We start from the raw sequence: 26,447 nt of genomic DNA on the forward strand, positions 1-26,447 counted from the left end.
TCACTTCTATCATGTTGTATTTGGATGGATGAATTTGAAATATATAAATTTTGATTATTTTTTTATTGTTAAGAATGAAACAATATATAAAATCTTAAATTCATATTTTAATTATATACACACTAGTTACATAAAATAAAATGTATTGCAAGTGCTTTCATTATTGATTTGATTGAATTTTAAAATCTATCATAATTAACATAAAACACTATATAAATATAAAATTACGTAGTTCTTTTCATATTTCTTTGTTTCTTCCTTTGTTTTGTTCTCATATCATCGAGTTACTTGACTCACTTACACTCTAATGCAGGCTTTCATATGTGAAAAAAAAATAATATTGATTAGGATAGATGAAAACTTTTTTACATTTAATCTCGCATAAATAAGTTAATTTTAGATGGATGAATTTGGATTTTCACTACCTATAAAATATAAAATATGAAATTATTTTATATGTGTAACCTTTTTGTGAACACAAAAACTCTCGTGAGACGGTCTCACGGATCAATTTCGTGGGTCGAATATCTTATTTGGGTCATCCATAAAAAAATATTACTTTTTATGCTAAAAATATTACTTTTTATTGTGAATATCGATATAATTGATGCGCCTCACATAAGACTTACTCTTTTGTAAATTGTGCAAGAAGACCCAAAAATATTCAATCAGCTTCACAAATCAGAAAGGAACAATGTGGTGGTCATTTTAAGCCACAGGTGACATATGATACAAATTACATTGATTACGCAATCCAAGGATTTATTTGCCACGACACTTGGTATTTCCTACTTTGTTGATTATCAAAACAACATATCAATCCATAAAACAATCACTAAGTATTTCAAATGATGGCCAAATGGTTTGCTGCAAAGTGGAATCAAATCGAGCCGCTCGTCGCGAGATGTTCGAACGGATTGAAAAACATGTTTATTATTTGTCTGTGAAAGAGACAAATCAGCACTTGGATGAGATAATTTGATTCGAAATAAGAGATTTAATATGAATAATGGATTTTGAAAAACATAAATTGTTTGTGTATTTGAAATCATTTATAATTATTATCATGTTAAACAGAGATGGATGATACACCCGAAATCATGAATTTGATATGACTCAATCTAATTGAATTATTCGAAAGAAGCTAACCGATCAATCAAAGTTTGAATGTAATTCAATTTTGATTGACTTCGAGTCGAACCATAATAATTTTAAGTGTTTGTCTATTACTAGAAAATTGAAAGTTTATTTTTTAAAATTCCGTCTTTTTAAAAATATAAATTAAATTTTAATTTTAAAAATTTTAAACATCTTAAACTTTGAGTAGGTGTCTTGTGAGACGGTCTCACGAATCTTTACCCGTGAGACGGGTCAACTTTATCGATATTCACAATAAAAAGTAATATTTTTAATATAAAAAGTAATATTTTTTCATGTATGATCCAATTAAGAAATTCGTCTCACAAAATATAATTTATGAAATTGTCTCACACAAGCTTTTACTTTAAAATTTTTTATTGGATTGATATATATTTTTCGGCCTGAATTTGGGGGAGAAAGCCTATTATTTTGAAGTCCTCGATTTTATAAATAAATATGAATCTTCCACTTGACTAACCGTTGCATCCCCACTGGCTCCAAGCTGCCAAAATGCATCACCTTTTCAGTCTACACTGCATTTCCCCCTAGAAAGAGCTTGGAGAGTACGATCTCGCCGTGAAAATGGAAATTTCCGGCGGTATTCTCAACTCCAAAACTCCGATTTTCGGCCAAAAACTGTACGTTATTGTAATCGCCACAATTGTGGTTGTGCTCGCCGTTTTTTCTATAATTTTCGTTTTTCTTAGTCTGAAGTGGAGGTCGAAGCGAAGCAGCATTGGCGTGAAACGCGGCCCGGGGATTTTGCCGCTGGTTTTCCAGGAGATCAGTGAAGTTCAAGCGTCCGATAAAGTTCAAGCAACCGAAGAAGTGGATGAAAATAGCAAGGCGATAGTTCTAGTAGGTGCTGTGGCGAGGATTGTGGAAATTGATTCTGAGAGCAAGAAGAGGAGCTCAGAGAGCAATGAATCGAGTTTGACTCAGTGCGAGTCATCTTCGGCACTGTCGGCCTCTACCGACGATATGGGGAATTCCGCGTGGGGACGGTGGTACAGTTTAAGGGAGCTTCAAATCGCTACGAATCAGTTTTGTGATGAGAACGTTATCGGAGAAGGAGGCTTTGGCATTGTTTATCGAGGTGTCCTTTCGGATGGTTCCGTTGTTGCCGTCAAAAATCTTCTAAACAAGAAGTAAGTCTTGGGTCGGAAATAGACGAAAAAAGGATAAGAATTATACGATCACGCTTTACTCGTCTTTGAATTAAATAGGAAAACACTTTCACAATTATGCATGTTATGCAAGGCTGAGAATCTTGAAGTTTGAGTTGAAACCGAATTCTTGTTGGGTTCCATCATTTTTTTTTATTTTTTTTGTACTTTTTAAAAAATAAGTACATCACAAAAATCACTACTACAGATAAAATTAAAAGTTAATATGGTTATAAATTTCTTCTCGAGAAACTGGAAGGCGTGCTCCGGTATTCACTTGGGCCCTCAGAAATGGAGCCCTCGTTTCTAATTAATCTTTTTTTTTTGTGACAAAGTTATCTATTTTTTAATATTTTGCAAATGGGATATTGTATGTCTATTTGGTGGTTACTCTTTTGCTTACTGGAAAGCAGATCAAAGCATCAGACATCTGGATTCTATTGATTTCACTTTGTAGTCGGTAGGTGACTGAGTTTATCTCTTTTCTATAAAATTACAAAGAATAAAAACGATGATATTTTTTTTTTCTCTTTATATCTTTTATCCGTTCTTGTATATATTCTATTATGGAACGCAAGCTTGATGCCTCCTTTTTTACTTCTGATTATCTATTGTAGCTGTTGCATTATCAGGCTGTCACTTTACTCAATCTTGCTTAGCTCTGTCGTTTTGCCTTTATTTCTACGTTTATATGCTCTTTGCCCGACTTCACTTATTATACTCCTAACTCCTCGTTTTCTCAATTAAGCAAATTATTTGGTTCTATTATATATTAGTTCATTACAGTGATATTCCGCTGTACTCTAGAATGCGTCAAAAAGAGAAAATTCTATTCATGGAACGAACCATTTGGCCACGACTTGTTTGTTATGATTGGTATTGGAAAAGGGTAGGTATAGTGCTAGCCCTCACAATAATTTTTGGATTACAACGAGGATGTTAGTGTGCTAATTGGATCGGTTGATATATCTTTGCATTGGTAAATATATATGAAAACTAGTTCAAAATGCACGAGATTTAGTTCTTTTACATATGTCGGGTAGTTTGAAGCAGTAGCTTTCAGTTTGTCTTCGAACGTGAACACAATCCTTGTCTCGAGTATAGTTTTCACAGAAGTTCATTAGGGAGGACAATTATTATCTATGTCGAAAATTAACCATATTTTAATTTCTCTAGGGATTACTAAATGTGCTCATAAATGAGAATCTTGTGTATGGGGCCATAAAATAACTTCTGTCCATTATTTCAACCAAAGACAGCTCAATGGCTATATGAAAACTTGATTTGAGCTTAATCACAATCTCGATGTGCTGCAAAATGTGCTCCTAAATGAGAATCTTGTGTATGGGGCATAAAATAACTTCTGTCCATTATTTCAACAAAAGACAGTTCAATGACTATATGGAAACTTGATTGGACTTAATCACAATCTTGATGTGCTGCGAAATTCCTACATCCTCGTGAATATGCCTTCATAGAAAATGCAGCAATTTTATGCACGAACTTATGCATTATCAAAAAATAAAACAAACACTTTGCTTACAGAGTGTGAATCAATGTCATATATTATTCTTGTGAATAGGGGCCAAGCAAAGAAGGAGTTTAAGGTGGAAGTTGAAGCAATAGGCAAAGTAAGACACAAAAACCTTGTAGGCTTGATAGGTTATTGTGCAGAAGGCGCTCAAAGGTACCCATAATTAACTTTGATTTATTGTAGATATGACCGTGTTTTCTTGAACTGTAACTGGATCTTTTTATTCTGATTCAGTTTGCTTGTCTATGAGTACGTTGATAATGGCAATTTGGAGCAATGGTTACATGGTGAGGTGGGGCCAGTTAGCACTTTAACATGGGAGATCAGGATGAAAATTGCCATCGGAACAGCCAGGGGGTGAGGCTTACTGTTGTTCAATGTGTATTGACTGATTTTTCAGCATGTCATTTTTGTGTAAAATTTAATCCAAAATTGTTTGGTTTCTTTTGTGTTCTTGAAGCTGATACCAAAACCAACATTGAACAATTGATCTGCAGCGTTTTGCTTTTATTCTTGCTTGCTTGATGTTTTCATTCATTTTTTGTTATGTTTAATCGGTAACATCATCCTGTCTTGGCTTACTTGCAATGAGAAGTAATTATGGCAGTGAAAGAGGTCCTCGAGGTTGTGCTTGGATTGATTCATTTGAAATTAAAATATTGCAAATTCATCATTTAAATCACCAGCTCTTGTCTGGATAACTATGGATTCTTTGGATATTTAAATTCTTATACTATCATTTTACGCTTGTGTCTTAACCATTCTAATGGATTTTAAATACTTTCACGAAATTTAAATCCACTGAGCTAAGCGCAAACTGAGGCAACTTCAAAGCCATCAAATACCTTCTCAAGATCCAAGATCAAGTTTCATTTTGTGAATCTCCGCATGTCTCTCTACTTCTACCCCTGTCAGTACTTGTTCATTTTTTCCAGACTTGCGTACTTGCATGAAGGATTAGAGCCCAAAGTTGTCCATCGAGATGTGAAATCCAGCAATATTCTTTTAGATAAGAAATGGAATCCTAAAATATCGGATTTCGGACTTGCAAAGCTGTTGGGATCTGAGAAAAGCTATGTTACAACAAGAGTGATGGGAACATTTGGGTATATTCTATTCTGACCTTTGTTGAATGATTTTACGTTAAGTAACCCAGCTGAAAATACTATGAACATTTCGTTGAATGATTTTAGGTTAAGTAACCCAGCTGAAAATACTATGAACATTTCTCACAAGTTTGATTTGCTTATTTACTAGATACGTCTCACCCGAGTATGCAAGTACTGGCATGCTTAATGAAGGAAATGATGTATACAGTTATGGAGTTCTACTCATGGAAATTATCACTGGAAGGATCCCCGTAGACTATTCGAAACCACCTGGAGAGGTTGAAAATGTGTTCTCTGAAATCGGACTACATGTTAACCTTACCGGATGTCTTACATATCTCAAAAATATTTTGATGTTTAATTTTAATTAGAGCTCTCTTTCCTAATTTCAGGTGAATTTGATTGATTGGGTAAAAGGAATGATAACAAGTCGTCGTGGTGAAGAGTTGGTTGACCCCTTGATTGATGTTCATCCTCCCTCGAGAGTTTTGAAGAGAATGTTACTGGTTTGCCTTCGTTGTGTTGATTTGGACGCCGACAAACGCCCAAAGATGGGACAGATTGTACACATGCTTGAAGCAGATGAATTTCCTTACCATGTGGTGAGCTTCGACTCTCTGATTGCTGTACTTATTAAATAAGCTCTAGTGATAGTTCTTGTGATCCTGGTTAGTAATCAGTATTCTCATAATAGTATAAACGAATTGTGTTCGAAATAACAACCAATATTTGACTGGTTAGATGTAACAATCAAGGTTGCCTCAATTGTTGGAATCATAACTAGTTCTTTTCACATGTGCAGGAACGCTAATTTTACCGCTCTTGAATATCTTAGAGAGCTTTAATATTTGACAAGAGATAGCGATACACTCTGGTTTTATGTATGGGAGCCCGTTCTCTTTTAATCCTGTAGTTGTTCTGTGTTCCATAGCTTCCAAATATTTGGATGTAGTAATATGAAGGTGCTGTTCCCTTAACTGGCTTTTGTTGATGTACTTAATTTATTTGATTGCTAAATAATGAAAGTCAGCAATACTTGAGCCAGAATCGCCATCTTAAACCCCTTTTAGTCCCCACTATATGATGACCTGTGCATTCCTGAATTTGCATTGTTTTGAACTGGAATTCAGGCATGGGATTTTTTTAATATCATGCGAACTTCTTAAACTTGTATTTTTCTTACATCTTATAGAGTCCTCGACCCACTGGTTGAACACCTACCCTGCGAGCACAGACAACTGGTGGAAATAGGATTCGATTACCATAAAAATGTTCATTTGGGATGGAAGAAAGACAAAGGCGAAGAATTAGGACTTGTGATTGGCGCAGTTTCCATTGTGTTGGCAAGTTTTCATGTCAGTCCAGCCCTTTCTAAAACATTATTATGTATTGAATTTTTTACATGTAGCTATGATTATGATTTATGAGCTTGTAAATAACATTTGGTTCCAAATTTTATGTTTGTTGGGATAATATTTTCGTCTGAGATTACGTATGTACATGTGACCTTTGGTTGAAATGCATATATCAGTCTAGTGTCCAGTTTCCCATTTTCTTGAGAAAACGACATATTTCTTGGTTTATCGTTTGTCCGATTGATATGACGAAACATGAAGAATATATGTTAAAAATTTTTCTCTATGTTTATCTCATATTTTCATATATTATAATTTTATAACATGTATAATACTTTAGTTTCGTCAAACTAAAATTTTCACAATTTAATTTAAGCTTCTCTACCACGTAATATGGTTATTTAAACCAAAAATAAATATTTATCCCTCAAAATATGTCATTCATGTTCTAGCTAAAGTTTATAAACTAATCAAACCAAATATTATAAAGTATATAAATTACTTTGACAAGCCCTTCCTCGACATTCCATTGTCGTCCAGCGGTTAGGATATCTGGCTTTCACCCAGGAGACCCGGGTTCGATTCCCGGCAATGGAACTTTTTTTTTTCTTTTTTCTTCTCTAATATCCTTTTAGCCATTTGAATTTCTATCCTATAATCTATTATTATTTATTAGGGTTCAAAATGGTGCACAAACTATAAATCATTAAACAATAAAGAAGTCGTTGCAGAAATGAAGTGTGAAAAATGTGCATTTGTTTTTAATATTCGAGATGCATTCTTGTCGATTATGCTGTCAACAATAAAAACAGAAACTGGAAATATTTTTTGCTAAAACTTAAACAATATCTTATATTTTCTGAAAGTATACATATGTATAGTTCCTATTCTTAAACATTTAGGTGTATTAATTAGTTCCATTTTGTACGGCCGACCCATTCAAAACATAAAACGGTTATGAGCCAAAGTTCCTTGAAAGGAATAAAAGAATACAACATACACAATCGATAAATATGTTTGATATAGCGTTGGGCCGTCGTCTTCATACCCTGCTGAAACGGAAGACTCTTTGACTCTTTAGCCTCGGCAAGAACAAAGAAGTTGTAATTTCTGGTGGAAAGTGCTGACCTCGTGGGGTGGCATACCAGAGCCATGCTCCCCATGGCCAATTCCCAGCCTACGTTTGGCATTCGTCCGACTAATTCTCATCCATCTACATGAAGGAAAGATCGAGAAAGTCTTTTTGTGGAGGTTGAGAATATGATAAGCCTCCTTGACCCCACCCTCTCTCCACTCGTTTCAAAGTTTTCATAGCTATTGAACTCCCATCATCTCTGAAAAATCGAGTCATTAGATATCACAAGATATTCATGTGGCAGAAAACAATTCCAGCCATAGCATTTCAGATGGCCAATTCAGTGCATAAATATAAAAGAATAGCATAAATATAAGAAAACTTTGTGAAGCCATTGGAAAAATTCACACCTGTGTAGAATATTTCGCCAATCTCTCTCGCCATCTTTACGTCGTATCTTATTTTTAGAGTGCTTATCATTTCTATGCACCTCATTTTCCATCTCATCTTTTGAATCCATCGCCAGCATTTGCTCGGTCAACTTATTGGCCTGACGCTTACTTCCACTCTTAATCAGATGATCAATCACTGGCATGAATGATGCAGGATCAAATCTACATCCTTTCTGCACCATTTTGTTAAGAATATCAATGGCACATTCTAAATTCCCATCTATGCATAATGTTTCCATCAATGCCTTGCACTGGAAACTGCTCAAATCAAGACACCTCCCAACTGCAGTTTCAATTAATTTTCTAGCTTCCAAGACTTCCTCTCCAGCGAGCAGCTCATTGAACATTAGGCTATAAAGAATCGTCACGTGACCGTATAAACTGATGGCTATTTCAAATGCCTCCTGTGCTGGTCTGAACTCACCGGCTCTGCAGAATGTTTTAATTAACATCTTAAAGGAATATATGTTAGGTGTTACCTCCTTCTGCAGCATGTCATCTAAAAGAGTTGCAGTTTCTTCACTTTTTCCTCCTTCAGATAGACAATTAAGAACAAGGTTGTAGGTGTAAACATTAGGATTAATGCCTTTTTCTATCATCTCATCCATTAGCCCAAATATTTCAAATATTTGGTTCTTACTACCCAATCCCATAATCAAGGCATTGTAAGTTTGTAAGCTTTTGTCACAACCCTTTCTCTCCATGTCTTTAAGAACCTGAAATGCAGATGATAGTTTCCCTCTCTTGCACAGGTTATATACAAAAATATTATAGATGATTGAATCCGGGTACAAGTTTTTACCCAACATCTCAACGAACTTCTTTTTAGCTTCACCAAGCCGTCCATCCTTGCATAAACCATTTATGATAGTCGAATAACTGATCAAGTCAGGTGAGCATTTCTTCCTATTTTCATCCACTAGGCCAATGTACAAGTTCCCCAAAGCACCAAGAGCAGCACTTCCATGATTCCACATTTCACTCACAATTTCAACTGCCTTATCAACCTTCCCACTTTTGCACAAACCATCAATGACAATATTACAGGTCACAGTATCCAGTACATCACCTCTTTCGTTCATCTTTTGCAATAACCTCTCGGCTTCTGCTGTTTTACCTTCTTCCCATAGGCTGTGCAACAGTATATTGCAAGTATAAGTATTTGGAAAACATCCATCCTTAATCATATCTTGAAGAACTTTATTAGCCTCAAATGTCTTCCTCTTTTTACAATACCCTTGGAGCAGTGCACTATAAGTGACTGTATCAGGGTAAACTCCCCGAGTTAGCATCAAACACATAAGGGCTCTTGCGTCAGCAAGCATGCCATGTTCACAAAATCCATTAATCATGATATTATAAGAATACAAATTAGGCTCTAGACCATCGTCCTCCATTTCTCGCATAACTTTATGAGCCTCCAAGAGTTTCCCATTTCTCAACAAACCCAACAGCCATGTGTTATAGCTCTCAGAATTTGAGAAAATACCATCCTTTTTCATGGACTCAACTAAAGTATTTGCTTCTTCCAACATCCCCTCCCTGAATAAACTCTCCAACATCAAGTTATGAGTCAAAACATTAGGTCTTGGCAGTTCAAATGTTTCATCTATTTGCATGTCCCGAAAAATCCTTGAGGCTTCCAAAACCTTCCCGGCCTTACAAAGGGCAGAGATTCTAATGTTAAAAGTCACAACATTTGGAGCAATATCATCTTCCTTCATCTTCTCCATCAACATTTCAACCTCATCGTTCTTATCTTCATTACAAAAGCTCGCAATTAACGTATTGTAAATCACAACATTAGGCAAGATACCCATTTTCTTCATCAAAACCAGAAGATCCAACCCTTTATACGGTTGCCCGAGTCTACAATACCCACGCACCATAATCCCAAAACTGAACTCATTAGGTTCACAACCTTTTTCCGGCATTCTATCAAACAACTCACGGGCATCTTCCAAACGACCTGAATCACACAACCCAGAAATCAGAAGATTGAAAGTGTAAGCTTCCGGCTTTACTTTGGAAAAAATCAAATCTTTGTAGAGCCACGATACATAATCCGAACAACAGTGTTGAAGAGAAGTTCTAATGAGCAAATTGTACAAGAATATCGAAGGCGGGTAGTCAAGGAAATGGGTTCGAATAGATTGAAAAAAATGCATAGCCTTGTCAATATGATCGGACTTGGCCAACACATTAACCAAGTAATACAAAACACGTCGCGGGACTCTATCAAAACGAAGAATACGTTGGTGCAGAGCTTCGATTTCAGAGAACATTTTGGCGCGGATGAGAATGGGGGTAATGACAGGGAGGGAACGTTGGAAAGAAGAAAGATTATTCACGTTGTGATTAACGAGAGTACGCTTAAAAAGTAGCCATGCAAATCTGGGGCTGTCGGAGTTTTTTACCAGAGATTCCGCCAGCAGTTTTGCTTGCTCCATTTCAAGGCAGACGCGGTAAGGAATTCTATTTCCTAAAACACCGGCTAATTACAGAGCAGACACTGAAGAACTAAAGTACCACGCTCCCCTTGAATTTTGTTTTCTCATAATTCCCTCCATTTCCAGATTCCACTTGACAATCCATTCAATCGCATCGCTATTCCACAGCTAACAGTTGGTATCTGGAACGACTGTATCACACAAACATGTGATTTTGGTTTGACTTTAATATTTTAACTTGCGAAACCATCCAAATCTTTCTTGTAATAATTGCATTTCTTATATTGATTCTGATAAAAATTTCATTGGAAAAGAAAGTTGTTACATAATCATGAATGATATGTAAAACTGGAAGCAAGTTGATTTGTGAGACTCAAGATTTTTTTAATACTACATGTCGAAGAGCATTGTCGCAAATTAATTCTAAAATATCAACAGAGGTCAAAGAGTTTATTATGGGCATATATAATTTATTGTTGAGTCTGTTTCTTCACGGAATAATGTATAACAGAATTCCTTCCTGGTGACAAATGAATTATAAAATATATCATACGTACAATATATATAGTATTATATTATGTACAATACTTTTAATTAAATATATTCACTAATTAATTTATACATATTTCCGGTGCATAATGTATTATATTAAATAAACTAAAATTTTGAATAAATTATAATTATATTACCAAGCACCAATACAAAATATAAGATCAAATATGTTTAATTAAAAAAATTAAATACTCAAACCAGTGTTGAGTTATACACATAAAATGTATAAAATTTATAAGAAGAAACGAAACAAAGTAGGACATAATCAAAATTGGATTTTTCTATGAGGTGAAAGAAAGAGTTGCTAAAAAAAAAAGAGACGAAGAATGAAGGAAGAAAGAAATGCTCCTAGTAGATAGGTGGGAGACGGGAGACAAAAGAGGTCAAAATAAAAAAAAAAGGGATATTAGAGTAATCATGCTAGTTTTGCGGCAAGCAACAAAGATAATCAAAGCAGGAACTTTTGTTTAGTTTATTCTTTAGTGTCGTCAAATTTCAAATGTCACTCATCCTCGATAATAAATAATGATGTACTCAATAGAAATCTAAGAAAATAAAATAGAATTATTTGCCATAAAAGAGAAATAAAATCCGTTCGACATCAATAACGCAATCCAATTTGCCAAGTTCATGATCTATCGAGTACCCGTAACACATCAAGCACAATTTTTTTTTCTTAATTTCAGAAGAATGTGATTAAATAAAAATTATATGAAACCTATAATCACTTCGTGTGCTGGCAGATAATCCGCCAAGGGTAAAGCTGGAAGTAAATCTAGACCGCAAAATTATGTGATCAAACCATAAAACCCTCAACTACAAGGTTACTGAAGCCAAATCTTGACCAACAAACACAGGACGGGGTCGGTTGGGTTATCCACTGGCAACAATTTCATGTATAGCATCGCTGACAATTTCGTTGTCGGATCTCACCGCCAACTTCATCGCGACCTCTTTTGCCCCATCAATTCCAAAAGACAATCGGACAAGCACCTTCACATTACCGATGTATACACCTGATAATAAACATGCATGCGATCTTGAGTTGCTAGGAACGGTCTCTGTTCCCTGTAGCAACAAATGAAAGAAAATGCATTCAGTTTCTTAGCAGAAAAAGACGTTATTTGGCTGGGGTAGTGTTCATGATTAGTGAACTTCCCTTGCACATCCAAATTTTTCAACAGGAATTCCATTACACAGTGTCAGTAACACAATATTGGACTGTATCTTCGATACTTATGATTTTTGGAGGTCAAGAGTGACCAAAGCTATGTAATATACCGTTTTTTCTATATGCAGATGATGCGACTTATGTCAGCCTTCAAAATCTGCTAGTGATAATAGGAATTTCGTTGAATTAATCCTAGTCGCTACGAGAATAAAAAAATCACATCAGATAAAGTTACCAACCTCGCAGGGCTGCATGCCAAGAAGATTGATGACAGCATTAACAGCTTCAGCCAGGCTTTCCCTAGGCCCAAGACCGTATTCATCTACACGCTCAAAATCAGGCCCGAGGGTTTCCCAGGCATTTTTGAAGTTGGAGACCCCAACTTTAAGAATATAATCCGCAGCAACAACTTCAAAATCCTCTAGTTGGTATTCATCTTCTACACCATCATCTTCAGCCTCACCAGTTGCGAGATCGACCTAACAAGTAATAGAAGAATCACTACAATCATATGTTTACAAAGGGCATGTTCCCCACCTCGAGGGTCACAAAAGGCACGATGATTCAAAGAATTGTACTAGAAGTGCACATTTTTTATGTACTCAAAACTATCATCCGCAAGGTCTGAGATAAAAAGCATTTGAGTGTACATATTATTGGTGGACGTAAAATTTCCAACTGATGATGTAATTTTTTTTCAAGACAAAGTAATAAACAGCATTTCAAGCAGTAAACAATTCATCCACAGAAGAACATTTTTCTCGTCATACCACAAGTCCACCTGAATGTAACTGGTAGTGCATGTCAAGAATATAAGACTGTTGAAATGCAAATATCACGTCAAAGTTGAACCAGGTTACGGAACAAAAGTACCTCTTTGACAATAAATCTCAACGAGTTTGAAAACTTTCCAACAGCAGGTACACCTTCAGGTTTCTCAAATGCCACAAATGTCGGCGCTGGTGTATCATATGGTAGAGATCTTAAAGGCTTGGATCCTACTTCTGAAAACTCCTCGGCTTCAGAAGCATCAACAAGCACAGTCACCTAGCACGAGAAGAAACATCAAGAATTCTGAATCGGATGCCCAAAAGAAACAAATATTTGTGAAAATATGGTCCATACGTTTTCAAGTAGCTGTTCAGGTATTGTATTTGTGCAGTTGTACTGGAATACCACGTGGCGGTCAAATATGTGCTTGACAACATTAACTGCATACTCAGTTTCAGCTTCTGTAAGCTCCACTGGTGCTGATGACTGACCATGGTATATAAAAATTTATTGAGAGCTCAAGTGGTCAGAAATTATGGAAATCAATCAAAAACAATACAGCAAGTTCAAATACATCGAAACACAAACCTTGAAAAGATTTCCAAAATTTCTAAATTCAGGGATGGAAGAGAGGAGCTTCTCAAAAGCATCGACCGTAGAGGAAAGGGTGGCAGGAGGTGCACCCAAGCCAGCAGGCTTTTTGCCTGGGGCTTTCTTTTCTGCAAGAGGCTGAGATTTAACCTCTTTCGGTACAGACTGGATATCGAAGGGCTCCTCGGTGGGATCCTGTATCTGTTCCAAATGAACAAATGAGTGGCCTCTAGCATACAATAAGTAAAACAAATCCAGAAGGCATAACAGCAGAACAAGCACCGATTTAAGTATCGAAACTTACATAGTTTTTCAAACTTGTCTCCAAGTTGGTCAGGGGTACCTCAAGGGAGCCAAATAAAAATTCCTTCACGTCCTTGGCAGTTTCCGTAACCGAACCATCACCAAGGGTACTCAAGTACAGAGTAGCTCTATCACGAACCTATAAGATGACAGCAAAACTTGAGCATAGCTTCAGAAAGCAGACTAACATATGAAACAGCAAATGTGCAGTAAGCACCAACTATGTTGAACTGTCTACAACATCGGAGGGTGACCACTAAGATTTTCTTTCGGCTACATTTCTCATCATTTTTTCGATCACTAAAAGCATGACCTAAATAGTCTTCCATTATCTGAATCAGCAACCAGGACACATAGACGAGCATAATCACACCAAAGGGTAAATGAGTGCCATACTCAAGCACAACCAAAATTTGAAGTAAAGAAAGAAAAAATACGAACTAAAAGGTGAGGAGAACATTGGAGTGAGCTCAATAAAGAAGGTACGCCATCCAATTGGCCAGCATCCAGCAGCAAACAGATTTTCAATATTCAGATTACTGATGACAATAAAACTGCAAACTGTTGTTCTACCAGAACATTCCCATTTGAATGCAGAAAATAGTTTATACTACAATCAGCACATAAAATTAGAAACCTCAACTTAAATAGATGATCTCAATATTAATGTATCATGAAATACTGAATATTGATTGAAGAATGAAACAAAACTAGTTACAAGTTTCATATGGACATAAAACTAACCTCATCATCGTTGTCAAATAGGCAACGCTTCAACAAAACAAATATTCGGGGCTGTAGCAAGAATAAATGGTTTTTTGCAGTTAATCGCTCTAGATTCTTAACAACAATATTAAAGGAGATAGACAATTTCGAGTTTAGACTTACTTTCAAGGAGTCAACCATGGCACCAAATTTTGCCAATGTGCTAACAGCACTGGCACGGACAGTTGCATTCTCAAGTATCACTCTGTTGTAAATATAGCGAATATATTTACCTGGATCAGAAGTTTTGGGTCCCTCATTCCCAAGAAAGTGAAGTATCTAATTGAACATCAAACAATAAAAAATCAACTGAGAGTTTATCCAAATAAGATGACCGCGAAGAAGGGATGAATCGATATCCTAAGAAGATAAATTCAACCTGGGTGGAAAGATAAGTGAATTCACAGTCCTCAATGAACTCACACAAGTGCAGTAGTCCACTTTCTTTGGCATCTGGAATATCTCTTATCAAAATCACAATTGAATCAACAATTGCCTTTTTGTACTCGAATCCACCCTCTTCTCTCAAAATGTTGCTCAAGAAATTCATCCTAAGTAAATCCAGATGATTAACATAATTAGTGAAATTTGTATTCAAACAATATGAAGAAAGAAAACATTCCGAGAAGACAAGGAACTTGTAAATTTATTAATCACATTTTCCAGGGAAACTCTATAATCACTCACAATGATCTGTACTTGAGGGGGAACTTCAGACACAGGGATCGAATAGCATCTACCACAACAATCTTGAATTCATCAGCAATATCAGACATAAAGGTGGTGATCTGCTTCATCAAGCGTTCAACGCTAGATTCATTGCCTGTTTTCAGTAGAGTGGTGATGGCAAGTGTTGCTATACTTCTGTTCTGGTCTGAAATCAAACTTTCCATGTCAATGTTACAATTTGTCACAGCCATAGGATGTGTCATTGCCACCTGTAGTAGTTTGAAGCTTATATTAGATGAAAACTAGTTAATTCCTTCCTTAAGAAGACAGGCAGTGTGCATCCAATATGGAGAATATAGAGGTGAAATCGAAAGGAAAGAATGGCGGGTCATCATCAACTCATGCATAACTGAGAAAATCAATTACTGGTGTAAAGATAACATATGATAATCCTCATGTAGATACAAACCTTGTTCAAAGTTCGTACAGCAGCAAACCTAAGCACAGGCTTAGAAGAACTTAAGAAGAGCTGTAAAACAGTTATGGCAGGAGTCAACTCTCGGGTAGTCACATTGCTCAATTCTGTAATTGCCCTAGCTGCCTCAAGGATAACCATTTCAGCTTTGTGACGAAGACAGCCCTCAAGATAGTCATAAAACGGGCGGTCTCCTGTTTGAGTGTTTACAGCTGTCTCTCTGATGACCTACATATATCAATGAAGCAAATGCTCACCTAATACTGAAACGAAAGTCAAATGAAACCAAGAAAACAAGGCAATTAAGAACGATATCACGAAAAAAACACCTGAGTAGTATAACGAATTAGAAGACACTGAGCTAAAGGAGAACGAACAGTCCCCTTGGTCAAACTGGTAACCAACTTGCTGACAGCCAGTCGGTCATTTTGTCGAATCTGCAACTCAATAACAGACATGTCAATCCACTTGAATCACATTGAGACTGCTTCCACATTGAAAATACTCCACAAAACAATGACCCCACGAACCAAGAAAAATTTGCCAGTTGAATAATTGCCGTGCAAGATTATTCACTCTTATAAATTGATAAACATATAAAAAAAACCAACAATTTTTTTGGGCGACATATTAAAAAAACCAACAATTTTTTTGGGCGACCATGCAAAAGAATAACTGAGTTTAATATTTTTTCCCCTTTTCATGGGCAGTGAAAAAGGAACAACAAGAATTAATCTGACATGATTCATGCTTCTGAGACAGATTAACATTTGAATGCTATGCCCATCAATACAGTCAGAAGGCGAAACATTAGAAGAGAATTTGATTTACTCATGATTAAATCAGGAAATGAAGCCAAACAAACTGCTAAGCAAAATTTTACATGGGACCAGTATACAGAACCACAATACTTAAAAATTCAAATTTTAGCTCCCAGCTCAAAATCCGTATTGTTGAAAAGTACTTCTGTAAATTTTTCTAATTATAAGAACTGGAATAGTATCACTGTCCCGCAACATGGTCCAGGCAAAACAAAAGGTTCATACGGTGATAGAACTATCAAACAGATGCAATGAACGACAAAACAAGTACGAACGACAAAACAAGTACCTGGTGGAGTAAAGTGAGTGCATGGAATTGCACAAGTGCAGCTCGTGATTGAACAGCTTCTTGCACTTCATTACTCCATCTTTTCACTATCTCTGGGGTTGTCTGTTATAAATATTTTAAATAATTTAAACGCTGAAATCTTCATTTATGATAGATTGATATGATTCCCCAAACATCATCTTGTACCTGTAACAAATGAATACCACTTGCAAGAGCAGCACTGGCAACCACAGGATTTTTATCAACAATAGCCTGCTTTATGTATCTTTCAATTTGCGTCAGAAGCGTTCCATCAGTGATTCGACATAAGACACGGATAGCATTTGCTCGATACATATCAGTTCGGCTATTCATATCCTTCATTAGGGAGCTTGTGACGATGATAACCTTTGATCATAAAAAATCCAAGTTCATTCCTCCCACGTCGAAAGTATGAATTGATCTAAAAAAATCAAATATATAAAAAAAGAAAGTAAAGGGAAGGTGACAAATGCACATGATCTACCTCATCTGCAGAGGGTGAAATCTCCTTTATCATAAGATATACCATTCTTCTCAAGCCATTATCTTTAGACTGAAACAGCTTTGTTACTGCGAAAAATACTTCTGTAGCTTCAACCTACAAATCAAATTAATTAGTGCAACATCCGTCAGAATTCACTTTGAGTATTCTCAGTGAAATTAAATATCAAATAAACGTCATAAAAACTATGTAACAATGAACATTTAAAATACAACAGAGCACCTTTGCTACGCCACAAAGAAATAAATTTAAAGCTTCGAAAACATTGAAGCCCATGCATAAATTAATTGATTTTGTTGACCCTCGTGTTTATTGAGATTTGATATTTCGAGTATGCTATGTTACGCAAATTTTGGTTTGATATAGCCAGATCATGCATTGCATTTATCTTGCTTCCCTTACAGTTACTTGTCGTTTTTACAATGACCATTTTATATTGGTTTGAATTCACATCTCAGGAGGCTATTACTTTCTTTTTATGTGGACTATAACAAGGAAGATGAGGAATTTGGTTCCAGGAGAGGGATCATCTGGAGGCGGTCGCCAATGAGAAATTTGGTTCCAGGAGAGGGATCATCTGGAGGCGGCCGCCAATGAGATCATGTGAGAATCTCAGGTTGTTTTCTAGACATGCATTTACATTTCTTTCAGCACAAAGCTCATGTCCTAGTACTATTTTGTTTATAACAGGCTCGTCTTGAGGAATATATCTATTACCGTATATGGTATGTATTTTGAAATGGGCTAATCTAACTAGTATGATGGTTCTTTCGGAGTAATTCCTATATTCTACTACTATTATTTTTAGCAGTTGAAACTGACCATCAAATTTTTGGGTCCAAAGAAAAGAAAATATTAAACTAGAATTTGCTAATGCAAATTAAATTTCAATCCAATTGCAAGCTAAATATGGAAAGGACCTAGGGCCCCACATTATATGCCTGTGCGGTAGAGAGAGAGAGAGAGAGAGAGATAGGTTCTCACCTTTGTGAATGTCTCACCTTGATTGAGAAGATATAGAAGCTTCGTGATCACCTGAAAAGTCAAAAAAAGTTCAAGGAACTAATTATTTACAAAAGACATACAATAGTAAATCCAAATCACAAATTCTGTGTCAAACTTTAAGTTTAAATGATAAAATCATTGGCTGGGTTTTCAAGGAAAATATAGAGTACAACTCATGCAATCATATACACAGAGACATTTTTTTTATGCTTTAGGCATTCCAAATAACTCTTTTTCATAATAATTCGCTAAATTTAAAATATTTACATAACTACGTTACACATGCCTGAATGTACAACAAATAAGAACTATATTCAAAGCTTTGCCCTTTCCTTTTCATCAACAAATTCCTAGAGCATACAAAGTGTTGAATAAATTGATATTAAAACAATTAAGAGTACAGAGTACCTGTGAACATCTCCTAGCATCCAGCTGAGGGTCGTTGAAAACCCTAGCTTCCTGTAATACTGCACCCTTCTCAATCCCCAAAAAGGGAGAGTACTCCACTGAGGGCATAAAAGTTTCAATATTACAACATGAATCAGGCTAACAGGTTAACAAACATTTCATATCGCATAAACCTCAATAAAAATCATCTCCTCTATTTTAAATGATCCAACCGAATCAATGATATAATGCTACAATTGCTTCATGTTTATCATCCGATTTGACCATCAGTTAACATTAGGAGTGCGCGAACCTAATCTAATATAAGTTCCTTCTCCAAAAGACTAGTACTTAAACAAAATCACGCGAAATCCAGCCTTTACCACGGGCCTAAAAGATCCGTAACTGAAAATCGAATCCCACATACTAATGGATTACTCGATGTAATTCTCTAGTGTTCTAATCAGTCCTACATCATTCACCCCGCAATCTCCAATCTCCACATAACCGCAGATCTGAAATCGACTTTAAATCAGGTGAAGATAAATGAGAACTGAAATTGTAATCCAATCATTAGAAATTTCACCGTTGAAAACGAAATTAAGAACACATATCCAAATCGAAATTCTGAAATGCACCTTCGTCGTCGCGATCATCGTCTTTCTTAACTATTGGCTGCGCCATTGTACTGAGATCTTTGCGTTTTCAAGCGAAAAAACTTGGATAGAATTGATTGCTGTGTTAGCTGCTATTACATATACGGATGTTAGGGAGGGCAGTTCTTCTGATCTGAAAACGGAGTTATTTCATGTTTTATCATAGGATGCGAGGACGAGTGGAGAAGGGAGAGCATATCCGACGGTATGCATTGAGCAAAACATGTGGGATCTTATTTCGCTCAACGTAGACCGTCAGATCTGATTTACCGAGTTGAGTGAGCTGTCCCCTTCGAAGAGAGAAGGGTAAAATGTGGTGTAATGGAATTATTATTATATTTAAATAAAAATGATGAAATTATATTTTTTTTCTATATTATAATTATATGTTAATCTAAAATTTTAATATGTTGATACTTTAAATTTTTTGAACATGAATATTATTTTATAATGGATTGTGCGATAATTATATGTTAATATAAAATTTTGGCTGCACGTTGAAAGGAGAAATATTTCGTAACAAATTGAGTACGCTACCCACACAAGTGGAATTTGGATCGATAGCCACATTTGGCACATCAAAATTTCAATAAAAAGTTCAACAATGCAATTGATTATTAATACAAAGTTTCTACATGGGATATAAATAGAACTTGTTAACAATTTGGACAAAAATTCATAGAACCCATGAGAAAAATATGTGAATAATTTTTCTCATGGGGATTATATGTCAAATAACTTAGATATCAAGGTCATGTGCTACAATATTGTAGCTGCAATTGTGTGAGAGAATTTCACATGTAACTAATCATCCAGAGGCATCGCGAGGGCCGGAAACAGACTTTTAAGTTTCTGCACCATGGACAAAAAGTTTTTAGCAGAAATTCTAACATATAAACACAGATATTTAAGACACAAACTACGACAAACCACATTTCCATTAGAGAGGTCGTGTTGACCACAAAGTTAATGTAATACAACTAGTTTCAAGTCCCCTTCAATTTCTTTGAACTAATTTTAAAATGCAAAGGGTATGTGCTTCCGTCCATTCAAATCATCTTTCTTCAGTTGCCTTACATTGCTTCAGCATGCGTGAAAAATAATATTGATATAAAAAGTGTACAGTACTAGATGCTGTGTGTTCAGCCACAGCAGATGATCCAAATCTGATATAATGATAGATAGAGGCGATATAATGATAGGTAGAGGCTTTGCTCTATTAATATCAAGAAACCGTAGCCATACATGAAGCCCCATTATTTGGTTAGGACATGAAGATTCAAAGTTTAAGTCAAAATCTCAGCATCGTAGCTTTAAATTATACTTCATTTCAACAGTACAAAATACAAGTTGCAATATATAGAACACAAACCATAGCAACAAAACACAGAGCAAGTGTTCATATATATATAAACCATAAAAACTTTTGATTTTGAACAATTTAATAAACAGCAAAGCACAGTCAATATATTTAAATCTGGAAATGTCATGCAACATGACCTGTCTCCATAAATTCCAAAGAACAACTTAATTTCTCCAGTTCGCACTCCAATTTATCATTATATTATTGCAACTCAATTTTAACATCGGAAAAACAAAAATTAGAGAAATTGCGACCAAACACACCGACTTTTTTCATTTCAATTACCTTGATAGGTTTTTATTGTAGGGAGTTGATGCTGCAACGCAAATAACCACTTTGCTTGTAGTGCACGATAGGTAAATAATTTTTTTTTATCTCACGTAACATTTTTCAATGTAATTTCAGTATTTCGAAATAAGAAAAAATAAATAAATCAAAATTCGTGCACAAAAATTAAAATTTGGTTTCCGTATTTATTTTTCCTAATTTATTTTCTTTTTTTGTGGCAACGACACATTTTCCTACATTATTACACTTATAACAAGAAAAATTATTCCGTTGCATCAGCATACACATCTCAAAGATGATATATTGAACATATTTATGTATATCTTAAACAAACATGCATACTTCAAATTTTAACTTTTGTATGATAAAATTTAAATTTTTGTTATTTTGATCTAATTATTGATGTGGTAGGACATGTTCACAATTTTCGATCTCATGTCATCTTTTCTCGATTTCACTTTAATATTCCGTCCAAATAAGACTGTAAAAAATAATATTCAAAGTTAGTGCAAAAAAATGATTTTCTATTTGTCATAATTTGATTTCTTTTTTGTGGCTAAAATAAAATTTTCTGCATTATTATAGTTATAATTAATAGGAAAAACTAATCTGTCAGTTAACAAAATCTCAAAGACGAAAGATATATATTTTAGACAAACATGCGTCCGATCAAATTTTAACTTTTGGATATTCTGATCAGATTTTAATGTGATGAGACATGTCAACATTTTACGATCTCATGTCAGAATTTTGGATGTTAATTTACACTACAACAAAAATCTTATTTAACAAAACATCAAAGACAACGGTTTTAACAAAAACCGTTGTCTCTTTACCATTAACACCGGTTATAACAAAAACCGTTGTCGTAGCCTAAAAAAATCCGCTCAAAGACAACCGTTTCTTTAAAACCGTTGTCTTTGATATATCTACGACAACGGTTATTAAAAACCGTTGTCTATGAGCGTTTTTTTTTTTGGACTACGACAACGGTTTTTAAACTGTTGTCGTATTAGCGTTTTTCTTCAAGCTACGACAACGGTTTGTAAAAAACTGTTGTCTTTCAACTGGTTATTCTACAAATTTTGTTGTCAATATTAGATTTTGCGACGGCCTAAGTAAAATCTGTCGCTAAAATTAGCGCCGGTTATACTATACCGTCGCTAATTTAAATATTGCGACGGTTTAAGTATACCCGTCGCTAAAATTTGCGACGGTTTTAAGTAAAACTGTCGCCGATGTAGATATAGCGACGGTTTTCCAAAAACGGTCGCTAAATTTAGCGACGGTTTTTGTATAACCCTCACTACATTTAGCGACCGTTTTGGTAAACTGTCGCCGATCTATAATTAACGACGGTTTATATTTAACCGTCGCTATATTTAGCGACAGTTAAATATAACTGTTGCTAAATAAAGCGACAGTTCTTATAAAAGCGTCGCTAATTTTAAATCGGCGACAGTTGAAAAAATAATTGTCGCTAATTGCGACGGTTTAATCAAAACCGTCGCAAACAGTCTATAAATATCCCAACCCTCAGTCCATTTTCTACCCTACCACGTCACAACACTTAAAATTTTTCTCCCTTACACAATTTTAATATCGTTTGTATCTTTAAAGATTAATAAATTGTGACCACTTCACAACACTTAAAATTTTTGTCCCTTACACAATTTTAATTTCGTTTTTTTTAAAGTTTAATAAATTTTTAAAATCAAGAATATAATATTTTCGACTGAAATTTTTTTTATTTTTCTGACAAAAATAGCGACGGAAAGCATAAAACACCGTCGCTAATATTAGCGACGAAATTGAATAAATACCGTCGCTAAATTTAGCGACGGTGTATAAAACCGTCGCTCTTTAGCGACTATTTTAATTACGACCGTCGCTAATTTTAGCAACGGGTAACGATGATTTAATTTGCGACGGTTGTTTTAAAACCGTCGCAAATTGTAACTACAACAACACTTTAGAACCGTTGTCTTTTAGCGAATTCTTTAACCACATGACCTTTAACAACGGTTTTGTATACCTACGACAACGGTTTTTCACCGTCATCTTTAGACGTCTACGACAATGGTTTTTCACAGTTGTCTTTGAGCACACCCTTTAACCACAGGGCTTCTAACAACGGTTTTAAAAGGCCTACAACAACGGGGAAAAACCGTTGTCGTAGGCCTTTTTTCTTGTAGTGTTAGTTTTATGGTGGACTGAAAGTAAAAACGAAAATAAAAATTAGCACGTATTTGTCCTAATTTATTTCTTTTTTTGTCGCAATAACACATTTTTCTACATTATTATTATTATTATTATAGAAAAAAACTCTTCAATTGTATAAGTTGANTTGGATGACTTTTCATTTTAACGGGAATAAGATTTTTTGTTTTAAAAAATTCCAAGCGATAGAGCCTCTCTGATGATCCGATCATGTTTTTATCTTATAATATTTATAAAATTACATCTCAAACCGACAGAGATGATGGAATTTTAAAAGACAGAGGTGTTTCTCTCCAGTGGACTGGACTTGGACCATTCAACCAAAATCTATATCTATAACACCATAAATTTCAGAATTTCACTCCATGTTTTTACTGACCTGTTCCCAGTAATAATTACAGAGAAGAGATGGAGAACGGTGATGATCATATCAACAACAAGAAGAGAAAGATCAACGGCCAGGATTTGGATTTCTTGAAAGAGGACACCAATGACACGTTAAACCTTTCTTTGTCCCTCAAACCCTTCATTCCGATGCCGGATCCACCACCGACGCCGGTTTTAGTTAATGGAAACTTTTCAAGAATCTCTCTAGACCGACCACCTCGGTCTTCGTCTCCGCCACCGCCGTCGAGACCAGTTTATTTGAATTTTTTCCCGAACCTCAGCTCTCCAACATACCCGCCTCCATCTCCATCGTTACGGCCAGTTTGTCAACAATTTTTCCGCACCGCAACCCTCAGCTCTCCAATAGTACTCCCTCCACGACCATCTTCATCTGCGCCTCCGCCACCACCGTCACTCTCTCAAGAACCTTCTGGAAACGGAGATGGCCACCCAGGGCCGCCACGCTCTCGGCGGAACCCTTCCCAACTTCCCCGAGGAGGAAAGAGCCTCGAGATCGCGCCTCCGTACCCTTGGGCAACCAACCGCCGTGCCACGGTGCACAGCCTCCAGCACCTACTTTCCATCCAGATCCACATCATAACAGGAGAAGTCCAATGCAAGAGATGCGAGCGAAACTACGAGATGGGGTTCGACCTGCGGCAGAAATTACTTGAAATCTTCCGATTTATCATCGCAAACAAGAGCCAAATGTACGATCGAGCCCCCGCTGCTTGGATGAACCCTACTTTACCTCCATGCAGATTCTGTAAAGAAGAAAACTGCGTGAAACCTATAGTTTCCGATAAGAAAAAGACAGTTAATTGGCTTTTCTTGCTTCTTGGCCAAATGCTGGGTTTCTGCACGTTAGGTCAACTCAAGTACTTTTGCAAACACACGAAGAATCATCGTACAGGTGCTAAAGATCGAGTGCTTTATCTGACCTACTTGGGATTGTGCAAACAGCTTAATCCCGACGGACCTTTCGATCGATAATACAAATTACTTGATCATTACTTTATGCTGCTGCATGCATCTACAGGTGATTTAATTGTCGTTGAATCATTCTATTTTGTGTAAACTTTTTTGTTCAACCGTGCATGCATCATTTGGTTTGATTTTACTATCTTGTGTAAACTTTTTGGGTTTATTTGTCAAATATTCCATCATCCAAAGGATTATTTGATTTTGGTAAATATTGAATCTATCGGTAAGTATAAGTGTTTTTGGGGTTGAATTATGTCCAAGTCTCAATCTTAACATTGTATCAGAGCTCAGGTTCCACCGTTATGTGTTGGACTGCCCATAGTTGGGTCACATGTTCTACCCATAGTTGGGTCATTTGTAAACTTTAAGCTCCAGAGTTCATTCCTGGGCATGAGGGGGTTGTGTTAATTGTCCCACATCAGTTGAATAAAATGCATGGGAGTTGCATATATGGGCTTGGACAATCCTCCCCTTGAGCTAGCTTTTGGGGGAAGGATTGTTAAAGCCTATGTATTCAACTCCCATGTATTTTATCCAACCGATGTTGGACAACTAATTACATACTTTATCACGTCCAAGAATGAACATCTGTAGCTTGAAGTTTACAAATGACCCAACTATGGGCAGAATGAGTGACCCAACTGTGAGCAGTCCAACACATAACGGTGGAACCTGAGCTCTGATACTATGTTAAGAGTGTTTTAGTTACGGTCAACATACATGCATGTACAAGGTAATACAAACAATGTCCAAATCACGTGTGTTTGAATTCTGGTTACACCCACAAATATGCAGAAGTTGGTATGAACATCAATCCACGGGTCTGTGGTAGCCAGGAGATGGTGCGGTGCCCCTTAGTATATTGCACGCAGAAATTAATCATGCATGCATCTTCGTGTAATTGACTAGTACGCCACGAAGAACAGGTATTTGATTTTCGTATATTTAATTTGTGCATATAATCCAAGATAGTGTCGACTGTCGACTGATTTATTTTACAAGCTAAGGTGATTTTGAAGCGTGTGTGTATAAATATATACACCAGAGTTCATGTGATCACATTGCGTGCTTGTATAATTTGTCTTCTTCTTTTTTTTTAATTATGATTTGTGATTATTTTGTTATATTTTATTTTTTATTTGGATCGCAATCATATACAGAAGATAATGTGTGAATATTTAAATTTTTTAAAAAATGGATATGTCCGGAGGAGATAATGTGTTAGTATTTGAATTTATATAAAAATTAATTGGTGTCATAAAGTTATACCAAATTTTCTTAGTATATATCCCATTCGGTTAAATGATTTTTGTTACTTTTAAATTTATGAATTTTCAAATAATTTTTATCCAGGAGTTATATTATCATGTAAAAATTCGAAAATTTCGATACAAATAAAGTGATATTTTGATAGTTTTAAGAATTTTGAAATGGATAAGATATTATAGTTATACGTGAATAAAAATATATTAAAATAAATAGATAACATGTTATCTCTCGAGTTTTACATGTTTCTAAGGAAAAGATTTTAGATTTAACATTTGTATATAGCAGTCCCTGCATACAGATTAAATATCCCTCAAATATTATTGCGTTGCACCCATGTTATTGGGCCTTGCTCAGGGGAGACAAGCATATTCCACGTACAATTATTGTAACCCAAATTTTCAGATCCATTAAAGATAAATATATACATGGGCTGTCCAATCTTGTCAAGTAGAAAATCTTAATATTTTATTTGAAAACGTTGATATTTTTTGGAATAAATAGTGACAGCAGATGGACAAGAAAATCAATCTGATAAGAGGGTTTTTCCATAGTTTTTTTTTTGGTTTTACTTAGTATGTAATAACTATTCCACATCAGTCTTGAAATAAATAGAATCGATTTGTTGCATCAATGTTAGATGTTATTTATAAGTATTATCGTATTATCAACAAGTAAAT

At 35.6% G+C, this 26,447-nt stretch overlaps 4 protein-coding genes and 1 non-coding gene across 6 annotated transcripts; 3 read left to right on the forward strand and 2 right to left on the reverse strand.

Annotated features, from left to right (window-relative positions):
• Positions 1 to 1,584: 1,584 nt before the first annotated feature.
• Positions 1,585 to 6,490, forward strand: LOC140986102 (probable receptor-like serine/threonine-protein kinase At4g34500). The gene is made up of 7 exons (XM_073454099.1): positions 1,585 to 2,288; positions 3,889 to 3,993; positions 4,075 to 4,197; positions 4,776 to 4,946; positions 5,098 to 5,227; positions 5,342 to 5,551; positions 6,142 to 6,490. Exons 1-7 carry the CDS (start codon positions 1,723 to 1,725, stop codon positions 6,160 to 6,162), a joined length of 1,326 nt encoding a protein of 441 aa, XP_073310200.1. The 5' UTR covers positions 1,585 to 1,722; the 3' UTR covers positions 6,163 to 6,490.
• A 339-nt stretch (positions 6,491 to 6,829) lies between these two features.
• Positions 6,830 to 6,901, forward strand: TRNAE-UUC (transfer RNA glutamic acid (anticodon UUC)). The gene has a single exon. It is a non-coding gene; the product is annotated as a tRNA-Glu (tRNA).
• A 151-nt stretch (positions 6,902 to 7,052) lies between these two features.
• LOC140986100 (uncharacterized) lies at positions 7,053 to 10,672 on the reverse strand. 2 transcript variants are annotated; one of them, XM_073454098.1, is made up of 3 exons: positions 10,249 to 10,670; positions 7,790 to 9,800; positions 7,054 to 7,638 (listed from the first exon to the last, which is right to left on the reverse strand). In XM_073454098.1, exons 2-3 carry the CDS (start codon positions 9,763 to 9,765, stop codon positions 7,518 to 7,520), a joined length of 2,097 nt encoding a protein of 698 aa, XP_073310199.1. In that variant the 5' UTR covers positions 9,766 to 9,800; positions 10,249 to 10,670; the 3' UTR covers positions 7,054 to 7,517. The 2 variants fall into 2 exon arrangements, with proteins under 2 accessions (XP_073310198.1, XP_073310199.1); XM_073454097.1 differs by having other exon boundaries at positions 7,053 to 7,638; positions 7,790 to 10,672.
• A 709-nt stretch (positions 10,673 to 11,381) lies between these two features.
• LOC140986118 (coatomer subunit gamma-2-like) lies at positions 11,382 to 19,438 on the reverse strand. The gene is made up of 18 exons (XM_073454126.1): positions 19,242 to 19,438; positions 18,625 to 18,722; positions 18,196 to 18,246; positions 17,194 to 17,307; positions 16,875 to 17,075; positions 16,689 to 16,790; positions 15,908 to 16,015; positions 15,573 to 15,806; positions 15,122 to 15,372; positions 14,814 to 14,985; positions 14,558 to 14,713; positions 14,414 to 14,464; positions 13,671 to 13,808; positions 13,364 to 13,567; positions 13,130 to 13,261; positions 12,878 to 13,051; positions 12,244 to 12,483; positions 11,382 to 11,901 (listed from the first exon to the last, which is right to left on the reverse strand). Exons 1-18 carry the CDS (start codon positions 19,285 to 19,287, stop codon positions 11,707 to 11,709), a joined length of 2,667 nt encoding a protein of 888 aa, XP_073310227.1. The 5' UTR covers positions 19,288 to 19,438; the 3' UTR covers positions 11,382 to 11,706.
• Positions 19,439 to 23,652: 4,214 nt separating this feature from the next.
• Positions 23,653 to 24,510, forward strand: LOC140986242 (uncharacterized). The gene has a single exon (XM_073454348.1). It carries the CDS (start codon positions 23,665 to 23,667, stop codon positions 24,508 to 24,510), a length of 846 nt encoding a protein of 281 aa, XP_073310449.1. The 5' UTR covers positions 23,653 to 23,664.
• The last annotated feature ends 1,937 nt before the right edge of the window (positions 24,511 to 26,447 follow it).

The sequence above is a fragment of the Primulina huaijiensis genome, chromosome 10 (genome assembly GCF_012295235.1).
Source record: "Primulina huaijiensis isolate GDHJ02 chromosome 10, ASM1229523v2, whole genome shotgun sequence".
Taxonomy (NCBI): Eukaryota; Viridiplantae; Streptophyta; class Magnoliopsida; order Lamiales; family Gesneriaceae; genus Primulina; species Primulina huaijiensis.